General features: G+C 50.9%; 1 protein-coding gene across 3 annotated transcripts in view; it reads right to left on the bottom strand.

Annotated features, from left to right (window-relative positions):
* Positions 1 to 15,013, bottom strand: part of GRK3 (G protein-coupled receptor kinase 3) — an 80,234-nt gene that overhangs the window by 17,346 nt on the left and 47,875 nt on the right. For all 3 annotated transcript variants that reach the window (XM_059676996.1, XM_059676997.1, XM_059676998.1), the window contains 6 exons: positions 14,949 to 15,000; positions 12,502 to 12,593; positions 10,725 to 10,824; positions 4,292 to 4,370; positions 3,111 to 3,241; positions 1,311 to 1,405 (listed from right to left, as the gene is read on the bottom strand). In XM_059676996.1, the coding sequence (XP_059532979.1) occupies positions 1,311 to 1,405; positions 3,111 to 3,241; positions 4,292 to 4,370; positions 10,725 to 10,824; positions 12,502 to 12,593; positions 14,949 to 15,000 (549 nt within the window). The remainder of the gene's footprint in view (positions 1 to 1,310; positions 1,406 to 3,110; positions 3,242 to 4,291; positions 4,371 to 10,724; positions 10,825 to 12,501; positions 12,594 to 14,948; positions 15,001 to 15,013) is intronic.

The raw sequence follows: 15,013 nt of genomic DNA, 5'->3' as shown, positions 1-15,013 counted from the left end.
CTGTGAACAAGGGGCGGGGGCGATGGAGCCTCTGCACAGACATGATCCACCCGACACCCGGTGGGGGAGCACCCCTTTCCGTCTTAACCAGGATAGGAATGAATCGCAACAGGTCACCCCACGGAATCAAGGTGAAGACCTGTGCTCCGTCCAGGAGGTGACCTCTGAATCCGGTCAGCCCCTCCTCCACCGGGACAGCTATGAAGAGCGGAAGGTCCCCTGTGCGGACCCGCGTGGCCCATGCTGAGGTGGGGCTATTTCCTGGGAGTCAGACAGACAGACCGGACTGTAGTTCTGGCCCCGGGATGTGCCAGGTGGGCGGCCTAGTTTTTCCACCACGGAAAGTAGATAATGGCATCTACGAGCTCCTGGGCTTCTGGGAAGATAACAACCTACTCAAAGCAGCAAGCGGTGCCTGCCTGGGACAGCTGAGGCCCCACCGACGGCACCGCCGCCCCACGCCCTGGTCACCTCCGGAGGTCAGGGGTCCTTTCTGTCGTGGTCGCCGCGGCACCGCCAGCACCTAGCACACGGCCAGTGTAAAGGAACACCTGTTGCGTTCATTCGATGACTGAACCCTCACAACTGTCATTTGAATAATCCCGGGTATAGAGACGCCCTGGGGCCAGTGTCAACACGCCCCGATCACGCATGGCCACCGCCACGCGCAGCCCAGGGGGCCCAGGGGGGGCCAGGTGTGGCGGAGGCTGTGGTGTCCGGGAGGGTCCCCTGTGTAGTCACTTAGAGGACTGACCCACGTTCAACAGCTTTAACTGCAAGTATAGATGTTTGGTTTTTAATTTAAAAAATATTCCTAATTTCTCTTCAGAAAAAACAACAACACATAGTTATTTTGTAAAGGAAGGAACAGGTGGATGGAGAGAGAAACTTGACCTCCGGCCGTCCTTGGAGAGTTCCCCAGACAGCTGCCTCTGCACTCAGCCCACGGACTATTTCATTTCTCCTTATCACGACCTTCAGAGATGTATTACTGAGGGTCGACTTGTGAACCAGGAGGTCATGGTTCAATTCCCAGTCAGGGCACACGCCCGGGTTGCGGGCTTGATCCCCAGTGTGGGGCGTGCAGGAGGCAGCCGATCTCTCTCATCAATGTTTCTCTCTCTCTCTCTCCCTCTCCCTTCCTCTCTGAATTCAATAAAAATATATTAAAAAAAGAAAATGACTGCTGGCAAGAAAAAAATGGGGGAGGGGAGGGGCGTGGACGGTAACACGTGACCAGGGCGGGGTCCCAGGGAACAAGCGGGCTGCAGTGGAGAAATGATGGTGGGCATTGGCGATTCACTACTCACACACTCGCGTGCGGCTTCTTCTTGGAGAAATCACAGGCCAGGCCGAGATCTGATATCCTGACGTGTCCGTACTCATCCAAGAGGATATTTGCGGGCTGAAGAGAAAGAGAAGGTGATCTGCGAGAGTTCCCCGGATGCCCGGAGGCTCGGAGGCCGTCTAAAACCGCAGGCACGGGGTACCTCGTGATCTTATCACAGTTCCTTCCTGAACACAGATTCTAGCTCTATGACATCACAGCCAAGGAGGGCATGATGCTGAGAATGAGCGTGGCACGTTAACTTCCGCTGAGAGTGGCAATGATGGGAGCGAAGGACTCAACTATTGAAGAAAGTGAAGTGCAGGTAAGAGAGAGGGGCTGTGAGCACAGCTCATCAGCGTGACAAAGCTAGTTCTTTTCCCGGCCTTCCAGCTGGGACACGGTGCCGCTGCGAATCCTAACAACTTCTGGGAAGGAGGCACAGAACAGAAAGGATTTTTGCAAGGTGGTACCGGCGCTGACCTAAGAAATCAAAGTCCTCCACGGGGCCACACGGGTCCCCATCAATGTCATTTCTGTTGACTGGTACCCGATCCACCCAATGACCAAATGTAATTTTGACCGCAGCTCTGATGAAATGCAGCCACTGAGATTAGATTTGGTCAGCATAATCACGGGAAAAAAAGCTCCTCTCCCCGATATACATTGAATTACAGTCGTCTTAATCGTTTTCTGCTGGAGATCACCATTGTTTCGCTTGAAATAAAAATAATGGCATGCTATTATAACCACGGAGCATGAATAATCATGAGTGACGAGGATGAAGTTGGAATAGAAATGAAATAATACCACTGCCTACTAAATAGCTGAGAAAACAAAACCATGGCATAAAGACGCTCAGAAGCCGGTTATAGATGCAAATGGAAACGCATGACAACGGTACTTTCTAGATCTTCGGCTTGTATTTTATTCTTCTGTAAAACTCACACGAGGAAATAAAATGTCACATACCAGCCAGTGTCCCATTATTTCTATTCGATGAGAACAATATTGTTCCTTAATGCTCTTGTGAAAATTAAGAGAATAATTTACTAACTTTGAAGAAAGCTTTAAAATTGCATGCCCCCTACTGGGGAGGGAGCCCACAACCCGGGCATGTGCCCTGACTGGGAATCGATCTGATGACCTCTTGGTGCATGGGATGACGCTCAACCACTGAGCCACACCGGCCGGGCACCAGTGAGATTTTTTTAAAGAAAACAAGAACAGAAGCCCTAGCATAGCACGCCGGGGTTCTGTAGCTCAGGGATCTAGAACAATCTATCTATCTGTGGTTTTTATGGTGACCTCAAAACGTGAAGCTCTGCAGGCTGGGCAGCCTCGCCCCCCATGAACTCTGACCGGCCAGTCTATGTCCTGGTTCACCAGGGTGCGTCCTGTGAGACGCAAGTCCTTCGCTTGCTATCCCTGCACATCTCTAGCTCTGACGCAGCGCCAGGGCCAAGGCAGTGGCTTAGTGAGCATCGACCGAATTACAATTAATGGTAAAAAATGAGCAGCGACACCAGAAAGCGCCCACCCCTGCTTTGCACGAATCAACCGGTTAAAATTTTGGAATGAGCGTCTGAGCTGCGCCAGGCACTGTAGCAGGCACCGAGGTGACTGGCCCCTAGGACAGACACGAGCTCCGAGGACAGAGTCTGGAGCCTGGAAGAGACCGACATCACACGGATGTCGGGGCTGAGTGAGGGAATGTCTGAGCGCCGGGACCACACGCCTCCCGCGCAGACCCGGTGACCGGTGAGCCGGCCGCGCAGCTCACCTTCAGGTCCCTGTACACGACGAAGCGATGGTGCATGTGCTCCAGTCCCAGGATGATCTCGGTGGCGTAGAAGCGCATCTCCTTCTCGGAGAACACCCCGTGCTGTGACAGGTGATAGTGCAGGTCGCCCCCTGGAGTAGGAGGCACAGGGTTTATTTTAAAAGTCGCTGTCGTCCCCAAGAGTCTGCATGCCTGACTTTGATTTCTGACCGTCACATAAATAGAATCGTACAGACCGCGGGCCGCTGCGTCTGGCCCCTTTTGTTCGTTACTATGTCTGTGAAATTCCTTCATGCCGTGCGACAGATCCAGTCTTAAATCAAACACTCAAAACATAATAAAACATCCCAGGAACCTCAAGAAAAGGCCCTTTACTTGTTGAATTGTGTGCCTTTTTATTTCAGCTCTTGTTACCAAGAAGACTTTCAGTCCATCCCGTGTCGCTGTCTAGTATTAGAAATCGTTTTTCTGTCTAAACCTTGTTCGCCATTCTAAAGACCATCATTCACCCACAGTTTAAAAGGTCAAGGTACAGTTGTTCTGGGCTAAAGGTACAGAAAATCAGGCGAACATCCTTTAAAGTTGGATTTTAAATACATTTAACCTATATTCTTTTTTTTTCTTTCTTTTTTTTAAAAATATATTTTATTGATGTCTTACAGAGAGGAAGGGAGAGGGATAGAGAGCCAGAAACATCCATGAGAGAGAAACATGGATCAGCTGCCTCCTGCACGCCCCCCACTGGGGATGTGCCCGCAAGCAAGGTACATGCCCCTGACCGGAATCGAACCCGGGACCCTTGAGTCTGCAGGCCGAAGCTTTATCCACTGAGCTAAACCGGTTCTGGCATAACCTATATTCTTATGAGACATTTCATTCCTAAAAGTTGAGGGCCAGGAAGCAAGCAAATTAAAGGCCCAGACCAGCTGCATTCCAGAAAATGATGTCTCGCTGTAAGTATTTTATGAAAATCTTTTCTAGGAAATGCAACTTCCAGGGAAAGACTGGGAGGGGCAGAGGGAAACCCAGGTCAACATTCTACATGAATTTTAATTAGGTTGAAGAGTAAACGGCTGCCTCCATCTTCAGGGGCAAACGACTGATCGGAAAGACCCAACCTGCCCGTCGGCCGGGTCACGGCCACGTCCTTCAGTGAGTCCGACCTCGCAGGCCTCGCTTACCATTCATCAGGTCCAAGATGAAGCAGAGTTTATCTGGAGTATGGAAGGCGTAGGTCATGCAGACAATGAAAGGACAATCCTAGAACGAAGGGGGAAAAAAACACATGAAAATGTGTAAGAAAAACAAAAGCTTCCCTGAAAAGCACATCTGCTACCAAACATCAGCTGCAGATTTTGTTTTTAATCCCCACCCGAGGAGTGAGGATCTTTATTCCACTGCTTTTTAGAGAGAGTGGAAGGGAGGGGGGAGAGGAGGAGAGAGAAACAGAGAAACATCGATATGGCAGAGAGACATGGATCCGTTGCTTCCCACACGTGCCCCGACACAGGGCAGGGATCGGACCTGCAACCGAGGTACATGCCCTTGACCAGGAATCGAACCTGCGACCTCTGGTGTACAGGCCATAGTCTAACCACTGAGCTACGCCAGCCAGGGCCGGCTCCAGATCTTTGCAGCCACGCACTGCCCTGTGCAGAATGGGAGAAAATACCTGTAACCCATAAACGTAATAAGGACTCTTACTTAGAATACATCAAGAACCCCTGGATGTCAACAGAGAGAGAAAGCCATCCACTCAATGGAAAATCAACTGCTAATGCTAATGACGGGAAGAAATGGGCCCTTCACATAAGCGGCTATCAAATGACCCACAGGCCTATGAGCAGATGCTGAACCTCAGGTGTCCCCAAGGAAATGCAAGTTCAAAACCACACATGCCTTCACTTGAACTCACAAGAACCGGCTAAAACCGGCCATACCAAGTGCCGGAAAGGCACGGAGTAAGTGGCTGCCAGGAGCGTGCCACGGAACCACCACTCTCCCAAGCTAGAGCCGACCACCGTCCAAAACCCTGTGACCGGCGTTTCCGCCCTGGGCTGTACCCCGCCTGGGGATCTGCACTTCCGTGCACCCAGAGGACTGCACGAGAACGCTCCTCACAACACTGTTCAAAACAGCCCAAACCAGCAAACAACCTAATGTCTACCCCCCGAGAACGGGTCCCTAAACTGTGGCCTCCTGACGCAATGGGAGAACAAGGGTCAGCAAGTTTTTCCTACCAAGGGCCAGACAGCAAATACTTTCGGCTTTGCAGGCCCCAGGCAGCCTCTGCCAGGCAGGCTGCTAATTTTCTCTACAACCCTTTACAAACATCCGGGCCATTCTGAGTTCATGGGCTGCGCAACAGGAGGCCGGCCACACGCCCGATCGGGTCCGGAGGCTATACATAGCGTGCCGGCCCATGTTTAGCTGCGGGATGCACTGTGGCCACGTGCAGGGACACAGACAAAATGTCACCCGCAACACTGAGCGAGAGGAGCCAGACACTAAAGGGAGCGTTTATATAAAGTTCAAACACGGGGGAAAGCTAAATTACGGTGCTAGAGTCGGGGTGGTAGTTAGTTGGGCGTGGGGTGAGTGGCGCGAGGGGCAGGCGGAGGCCTCTGGGACACTGGTAACTCTCTATCCCGTGACCTGGGTGCTGGACACACACGTGGGCTCCCCGGGGAGACTGCACCGGTGCTGTGCTAGACCTATAGCCAGGTCTATGTAGATTCCTTTTGTACAGTGAATGCCTGCCCCTCCACCGATTCAAATAAAAAACGGCATAGAACATCTGTATCCACTTTTGTTAAACAGAAGGAAAAAAAAAAAAGAATTACTAAATTCAAGTTTTAGCAGGATAATCTGTAAACAGAATTCACGTTGTTCAAACCGCTGCATTCAGGGCATCCAGTTAAACTTGAGCTCACACATTCCTATATGCTAAAGACTCATGAAGTTAGACCCCATCTCCACAAAGCTTCCAGGGGAAATTGCTTTCGAGTGAATTACAAAATTCATTTTGCGGTTACCTAGTTTTCCTTGGAGTTCTGTTGAGATAGTATTAGTGTTTCCTGCTGCCAAGATCTATTTTGCTTTAAATAGGTAAAGTAAGGGTGCTCTCACTTTTCTGTTAAAAGCCATTTGACCTTCGGGGAATGGGGGTGGGGGGGCGCTCCCCCTTAGGACCCACCCACGTTTCCCCAGACCTTCCCAATAGCCTGCTGCTCCTCCCTAAATGGGGTTCCCCACCCACTCTGGTTCCTGATCTGATGAGCAGTTAGTTCATCTGTAGCGCGGAGAAGTGGGCGGCCCCAGAACTTAGCAGAGTCGAGATCTTCCCCAGCTCGAGACAGCTAGGGGACACGCAGACCCGGCCCAGGGGCATGACCCCGATGGCACACGACCCCTCTAATGACAGCGCCGAGAAGACGTGCAATGGTTAAAGGATCCTTCACAAACTGCGTCATTCGGTGGGGCGCCAACTGTAGATTTAGAATCATAGGCTGTCTGAGTAGAAAGGGCTCTTTTGAATAAGAAATTACCTGGTTCGACTTCTTTATTTTAAAGACAAGGAAATTAAGGGACCCTCCCCCACAACAAGGGAAATGACTTGTGAAAGGTCACAAGGAAACTTGGCGGCCGGCCAACATCCAAACCCCAGGCCTCCTGACCCTCTCCAGAGTTCCGTGTTGGGCTGCCAGTCAGGTTTCCACAGCAACACTTTGCTGTGAAGATGACTTGGTTCCCTCTACAGAGCCCACGGACTGCGCTCGAGGCCTCGCCTCTCAGGTGCCGAGCGGATCCGCGCAGTGTCTCACGTCCACTCTGAGATCCAGACCCGAATGCTGACCAGCAAGGACAAACAGGCAGCGATGTAACGCGTGATGCTGACACGGCTACTGTTAAGATGTTCTGCCTTGATTACAAACGAGGGCCAATAAGAACGCGTGAACTTTTAGAAGCAGACCCTTCAATCAAGTTCCTCAGCAGAGAACTGCCTGGTTTCCTACGGGCAGCGAGTGAAACGGCTTCACTTTGCAGCAACTCCGTGTAGGACTGGGATAAAAGAGGCCGGGGGTATTTTTTCAAGAAAGTTCTCCACATTGCAGCCAGAGGCATCCTCGCAGACCGCAAGGCTTATCATGTTACCTTCCCACTTAACACGCCTTGCTTCCAACTGCTGGGAGGTTTTTCAAAACCCTCAATATTGGCCCAGAAAGCTCTTTAGGGTCTGGCCCGGTCTGTTTCTCTCTCTGCAGCTTCGGCTTGTGCTCCTCACCCCATCACCTCTGACCCCAGCTCCATGGCTTTCCCCGAGGCCCCCAGACCTTCCGTGCTCAGGGCCAGACACGCGCTGGCACCCTCTGACGTCACAGGAGCTCTCGTTGGCAACATCTCCACCCTGGTAAGTGCCTCCCGAGCCCTGCATGCGCACCTTTCACAGCTCTCGCCACCTGTTCCAATCACCTATGCACTTCCAAGATGACCTGAACACTACCTCCCTCTCTCATCCCATATGCAGCTCTGCAAGAGCAAGGGCCAAAGTCAAGTCCTAGGACCCCCATCTCAGAGCAGAGTGCGTGGCTCAGTCGAGGCCCTACATTGTGCTTCAAGGACGGAAGGAATATCACCAGCGGAACGCTAAGGGACTATGTAAGGAAGATGCTGACTGCTCTTTCCAGTTGTGGGCGGACTTATCCTGCATCTCGCACATGCCTTCCCTTGTTACTTGGCAAGAATTACACAAGAAAACTGGCAACAGTACTTCCTGCTGTCTCTCTGGGGGATGAGGGGTGGAATACTCCGTTTGAGATTGAAAGAAAAAAAAAACACTTCTAGTAAAAAAAAAAAAAAAAAAAAAAAAAAGATGAGTGAGTGCAGTTCAGTCTCATACCAGCACCTAGAGCATCATATTGATGAAGGGGATTGAGAGTTCACTTTAATGAGGCTGTTTAAACTGAAGATCACTCCAAACCTATGAACAGTGGCCGCTGATTAGCAAAAGCCATGCCAAACAGTTTGACTACAACTCTTTTGGGTAAATTTTGTATTTATATGTAAAAAAAAAAAAAAATCTAGACAGTTTGCTACTGGAATACAAAATATAAACAATTCTTTTAAATTAGTTCAAAGCAGTAGCCCAATAAAAGCCCAATTTTTTTATTTATTGCCTTCGGGGGAGACTGGCGAGGAACTACACAACTAATTAACCACATTCCCCTCAGCTGGATACAATAAATATGAAATCGCTACAGGAAAATTGTAGAAGAGAACGCGTTAAAAATTAATGCTTTTAATAAGCCCTGAAACTCTGCAGTGAGCGCACGTCCACGTGTGGAATTTAAGACAAAGACTTTTCCCGGGGAAATGCGGAGCCGGAGCCAGGCATATAGATCCCGCTACAGGGAACGGGCCGCTCAGCCTCCGCTCCTGGTGGCTGCAGGCGTGGTCGTGCGCACAGGGACTCTGACGGGAAATGCTCACCGCCCATGTGCCGGGAGGTAGCGGCGCGCAGTTATTTACAGCCGTGGCATTTCCACTTGGTAGAGTCGAGCTCGATGTGGCTATTCTCTTGCTTCAACAGCAGGTAGCCCTTCTAGAACCATTCAGACTAATGCTAGGACAATATCAACCATAATGGTGCAAACTCAGGGGATGAACCCAAACCGCGCGGCCCATCGAGTGACGGTGGGAAAGGAACCGGGGAGTGTTCCTGGGAGGCCCGAGCCTCTGGGTGAGGGGGTTAACCTCCTGGGTCTCTGGCTCCTTGCTGAGGAGGTGAGAGGGGTTCTTGGACGAATCATTAAAATGCAGGATGTCTCACTGTGTACAAAGCTTCCTGGCTGGTGCTTTTGTTTTTAACCAGTCAACTGCCACGATATTTTGAATTTAATTAAAAAAGGTCCACCTAGCCCTAACCTGTTTGGTTCAGTGAAGAGAGCGTTGGCCTGCGGACTGAAGGATCCCGGGTTCGATTCCGGTCAAGGGCATGTACCTTGGTTGCGGGCACATCCCCAGTAGGGAGTGTGCAAGAGGCAGCTGATCGATGTTTCTCTCTCATCGATGTTTCTAACTCTCTATCCCGCTCCCTTCCTCTCTGTAAAAATCAATTATATATATATATATATATATATATATATATATATATATATATATAAAGGTCCACCGCTTGCGTCTATAGACGCTTACAGCGTACAAATGGTTAATTTTATGTTTTTATTGATTTGAGAGAGAGAGAGGAAGGGAAAGGGAGGGAGGGAGAGAGTGAGAAACAGAATGAGGAAGGGAAACAAGGAGAGAGTGAAAGAAAGGGAGGGAGAGAGGGAGAGAAAACACCCATCAGTTGCTTTCCACACGGGTATCAAACCACAAGCTGAGTCTGTGCCCTGGCGGGGACTCAAACCGGTGACCTTTCAGCCCACCAAGACAAGGCCCAGCCCACGGAGCCACCCTGGCCAGGACGTGGTTTGCTGTTTAACGTGAAAGTCACATGTGAGCTTCTTAGCACGGGCCTGGCCATTCCGTGCTCGTTACATTCCTTTCCGCGAACGCTGGACGACAGACCTATGGGCGTGCAGAGGCACGCCAGGTCGCCGGGACGGTGTGGTTTCTGGATGTACCTTTACAGACCCCTGCCCAAACAATAAGAGCCACGGCTTTGATCCTGGGCAACGCCGTCACCAGAAAAAGAAATCCGCGGAAATCCGCACGGGACACTGCTCTGCAAGTGGAGACATGGGGTCAAGGTTTGTTTGTACACGTGCCGAGCCCTGACACACAAATAAAACGCCCAACAGGTGGACACGGTGTCCTGGGGAATGGGAATGGCCAAAGGCCATAGCAGATAAAACATGGCAAGTGCTGAGAAGACAGGGTCACCTTCCGAGGAGACACTGACTGGGGACAACCCCACGGGGACAGCGCAGAGCTGGCGAGCCCCAGTCGCTTGCTCTCCGTTTGTTTGTGAAGGACAGGAGTGACGGTCTCTCACTTTCTCTCTCTGGGTTAGTCCTGCTCGGTCATGCAGTGAGTTCCTAACCGTACTCAGGGGATTTCGTTGTTGCTGGAATGATTATTTCCTGCCTTCTCCCCAACCATATTCCGCAGTGAAGTTCATCATAAATGCATACTATTGGGAGAAGTCACGGGCGTTCATGGTGCAGGTTGCTGGTACTTGGCTACCTCCCCCAGGAAACAGAGGTAATGTCTGAATGGTACACTGTATCAGCTCAGTGCTGCCGTTCCCTGCTATGGATTCCAACCCACCCCAGAACTGGCTGGCCCCATAACTCAACCAGAAAACGCCTGCATTTTAAATACATCGTCCTGATATAAAACAGACAAACACATCCACACACAAAGAGCAATGCTCACAATTGAGTATCGCCCTGGCCGGTGTGGGTTAGATGGTTAAATGTGGTCCCAAGCACCAAAAGGTTGCGGGTTCAACAACCAGTCAGGGCAAAAATAAATAAATAAATAAGAGAAAGGAAAGAAGGGAGGGAGGGAGGGAGAGAGGGAGAGAGGAAGGAAGGAAGGAAGGAAGGGAGGGAGGGAGGGAGGGAGGGAGGGAGGGAGGGAGGAAGGAAGGAAAATTTGAATACTTACTCCTGTACTCACGAGCGACAACATAATCCTTTCATTTAAGGCTAATGTTTCTCCTTGTTTCATCTTGATCCTCTTCTTATCCAAGCATTTCATCGCATACCTAGAAACAGAAATATGGCTGAAAAATCAACACCATAAACACACCCAGACTGATTTCAACACGACACACCATACCCGGACAGATTTGGGCAGTGTTTAAAAAAAGCAAACCGGCACCCAAGTGCCATGCAAAAAAAAGTCTTACTGCACGGATTAAGGAAAAAAAATCACCTCCCCTCTGCAGGAGCACAACCCCCCACTCCTCAGGTGTGGGCTGTGCGTAGGGACCTCCTTCCGGAGGGTGACTTCACGGTCAAGTCTGACACACACAACCTCGGTCAAGGGATCAAGACCCGCGTCAACAGAAATCCGTCACTTTAATAACAGGTAGCCTTGATGTGATCTGATGCGATGAGAAGGGCATTTTATCTCTGGGTCTTCCTTCCTGAAGCCCACCACCCCCCATCCAACTGTGGGAAGAGCATCGGACAAACCTAAAGAGCATCAGACATTCCACTCCGTGCAAATGTGTCTGAAGAGACAAACTGACAGCATGTACTTCTACACATCATGTGACTGCCTAGATATTCTAAACACCTCAACACGCTGCAATTAAGTAAAGCTACTACGTTTCATGAGATGTAATAAGCGAGGAGTAAAGTGTATCATTTAGGATCAAAGTCCCCAGGGTGAGTACTGGACGGGAAAGGAAGTTTTCATAGCAGGACTCTGTTTTGACAGTGTGTTCTCTCATTTAATTCTGCAACGAGACAGGCGCTCTTTTTCATCCCTACCTGACAAACGAGGATGTGGAGGCTCAGAGGGGCACAGGCTCTGCCCAAGCCAAGGAGAAAGTGCGGAAGCGAATCTGACCTGGCCGGGTGGCACCGGCGACCCACACCCGGGACCCCTACGCGATCCCGTCTCAGCAGGACGCCAGACGCCAGTCACCTGGGTGCCAGGCACCGGCTGCACCCTGCGCCGGGCCCCATAGCAGGAAGAGGAGCCATGGGCACAAGCCAGTGAAAGTACATTTCAGCCGCCACAGAATAAGAAACGTGCCAAGTGGAGGACCAGGACAGACTCGGGCAGGGGCTGAGCGGCAACCCCCTAGGTGATGCGGGGGCAGCGGGGGTGGCGGGCACCGAGCTGGGTGACCTCAACTCCTCCGTCTCACACTGACTGATGTCTGCACCACCCTCACAGACTGTCCCGCCTCGCCCACTGCTCTCCCGTGCCTGCCCCTTAACCAGACGTGGAGGTCTGGGTCCATCACACCAGACTTGCCCTTTCTCTTGCCTTCAGAAACATGTTCACTTAAACCACTTCCATATTAACATACGTTCCCCACACTTCACAACTCCCCCATTCACTCCCCAGAAGACCCTTATGTCCCACACGTAACTGCCTCACGTCCACCTCCCGCGAGACCAGTGACTGAGATGAGCGATGGGGCCCACGGCCTTGACCCTCGTAGCAGGGCGTCCACCCTCCTCACCAGCACCCAGCTCCTCATCTGGGGGACCCACGCCGCCTGGATGCTACGACGCCCCGAACTGCATGTGCTAAATCGTGGACGGGCCTTTAATCAGGAGAGAATGTCTGTTTCTTTCCGAGGCAAACAAGTCCGGGAGCGAGAATCACGGGCTTCCAAAAGTCCGTGCAGGGGCTGTCTTTGGATGCGAGCACAAGACCCTCGTCACAGTCCCGGGAAAACGTAGGAACGTCAAAAACTTACATTTTTCCAGTGTCTGCTTTCCGGCAGCCATAGACTTCTCCGAAGCCGCCTCGTCCGATGATCCTATGTACGCTGAAATCATTCATGGTCAACTGTGAATTCAAAACACGAAATGGGACACGTAACGGCCGCGTAAAGATGACGGGGTTAAGGGTTTTTCAGGCAAGACACGCACAAGTTATTAACGCGGCCGTTCTGAGGGAGGGACCTGCCGTTCCCGAGACTGACTCCTTGAACAGAGGGGAGCAGCAGGAGGAGGCAGGGCTTTCTAGAACCTCTGCCTGCTCCACCCGCAAAGGCCCAGCACAGAGGCAGATGGGAAGGTGACGGGAGCGGGAGCCCGGGGAGACCGCTGTGCCCACCTCATCGGTCTCAGACTACAAGACACACGCCTGGAAGCCGTGTGTTTCTGGTCAAAATGCAAAGCAACTTCGGCCACTCTGAAGCCCGAAGTTTGGCAACCACGCGGCGATCCCAGGAACCGCCGTGGTGGGAGGATAAGCCCGTGTCCAGGGCGTCCGCGTTCCCCAGAGAGCGAGCCGTATGATCAGAAAACCCGGCGGACGCCGGCCATGTGATTTTATCGATCACATCCGTGAAGAGAGAGGGGACTCGTGCTGGGCATGTGAGCCCGCAGCAAGGCTAAGTGTGAGCCAAGTCTATAAAGAGGGCTTTATTCATGGGCACTTTTCCTTTTGGTCAGGATGTGTCAGCAACGCCCTGCTTCAGACGGAGTTTTAACAGCACCCGATGGTGCCAAGGCAGACAGACAACCCTACGGTCATGGGAAGAGGCCCTCGGATAACAGCAAAGGCCTGCTAGGCAGACTAAGGGTCAGATTCTTAAAAGTTCCCCTACCCGCCCCCTAAAACATCATGTCTGCAGCCAGGTAGGGGCAGCTGGCCAGAGGCGTCATGTCTGATCATGTCTGATGCTGAGAGGGCATGGGACAAGGGGCATGAGGACAGACACCAGGCCGGTGGGAGGAGCATGAGCGTGAGGAAAATCCACAGCAGATATAAGGGCTTTTTTATTCACTGATGTATTTTTGGCTGATCCTCACCCGAGGTCATTTTCCCATTGATTTTCAGACAGAGTGGAAGGAGGGGGAGGGACACAGAGAGAGAAACATCGATGTGAGAGAGCTACATCGATGGGTTGCCTCCCGCACACGCCTGGACCAGGGCCGGGGATTGAGCCTGCAACCGAGGTACGTGCCCTTGACCGGAATCGAACCTGGGACCCTTCAAGTCCTAGGGCCGACGCTCTGTCTACTGAGAAAAAATGGCTAGGAGAGGGATTTTTTTAAACTGTGTGTTATTGCCTCCTGCTTCTGAATCCCGCCAGGAAATGTGATGGAAAAGGAGAGGTTCGATAAATCAATAAACAAACAACAACAACAAAAATAACTTCTTCCAGCAGGACCATTCAAGTAAAAAACTCCCTCCAAAAAAAATCCAGTTGATAATTTTTTCCCCCAACGGCAAGCCTCTATGAAGGGAAAGGGGGAGGGAGGAGATAAGAGGCTGGGCAAGAAGGCATGTTCTCCAGGTGCAGCAGAGGTTACGTCCTGTAATCACTGACCTTGAACGCTAACGGAGGATGGAATGCCAGGGGAATGAATACAGGTTAGAAAGCAGCCAGTGTTTGAGGACCGCTCTTAGCATTCTCAAAATTAAAAATTTTTAAAAGGTAAAAAAACCTTTTAAAAAACGCTCAGTGGATAGAGCTTCGGCCTGCGGACTGAAAGGTCCCAGGTTCGATTCCAGTCAAGGGCATGTACCTTGGTTGTGGGCACATCCCCAGTAGGAGGTGTGCAGGAGGCAGCTGATCGATGTTTCTTCCTCATCGATGTTTCTAATTCTCTATCCCTCTCCCTTCCTCTCTGTGAAAAATCAATAAAATATAGTTTTTTAACAAAGGTAAAACTTTGGTCTAAAAAAGATGTGATCAAATGTCCTTTCTTAAAGAAATAAACACATGCTTATAGGAATATGAAAAAAAAAAACCAAAAAAACAAAAAAACAAAATTAAGCTCGACCGGTGTGGCTCAGCGGTTGAGCATCAACCTATGAACCAGGAGGTCACGGTTCTTTTCCCGGTCAGGGCACAGGCCTGGGTTGGGGACTCCATCCGCCGGTGTGGGGCGTGTGGGAGGCAGCCAATCAATGATCCTCTCTCATCGCTGACGTTGCTACCTCTTTCTCCCTCTCCCTTCCTCTCTGAAGTCAATAAAAATATATTTTTTTTTAAAAAGAGAGCATGAAAATTCAACTTGTTTGCAGCTGGGATGGGAGGGCAGCTCTGTCGTACGCAGAGCAGCCAGGACATCTGCGCGGGCAGGGTGTCACCCTGGGGAGCAGGCTCCAGAAGCCAAGTATTTTCTCACGAAGGGAAGCCAGGGGGAGTTTGTAATTTTAAAAAGGAAGTAAAAAGACGATACTCACATGGATATTTAATTCTACATTTTTCCACTGACAAAATCGAGTGAACTTGTCACTGAAAGAGAGCA

The sequence above is a fragment of the Myotis daubentonii genome, chromosome 19, assembly GCF_963259705.1.
Source record: "Myotis daubentonii chromosome 19, mMyoDau2.1, whole genome shotgun sequence".
Classification (NCBI taxonomy): Eukaryota; Metazoa; Chordata; class Mammalia; order Chiroptera; family Vespertilionidae; genus Myotis; species Myotis daubentonii.
Note: the sequence above shows the minus strand (reverse complement) of the source record. Positions and strands in the feature narration are given on the sequence as shown.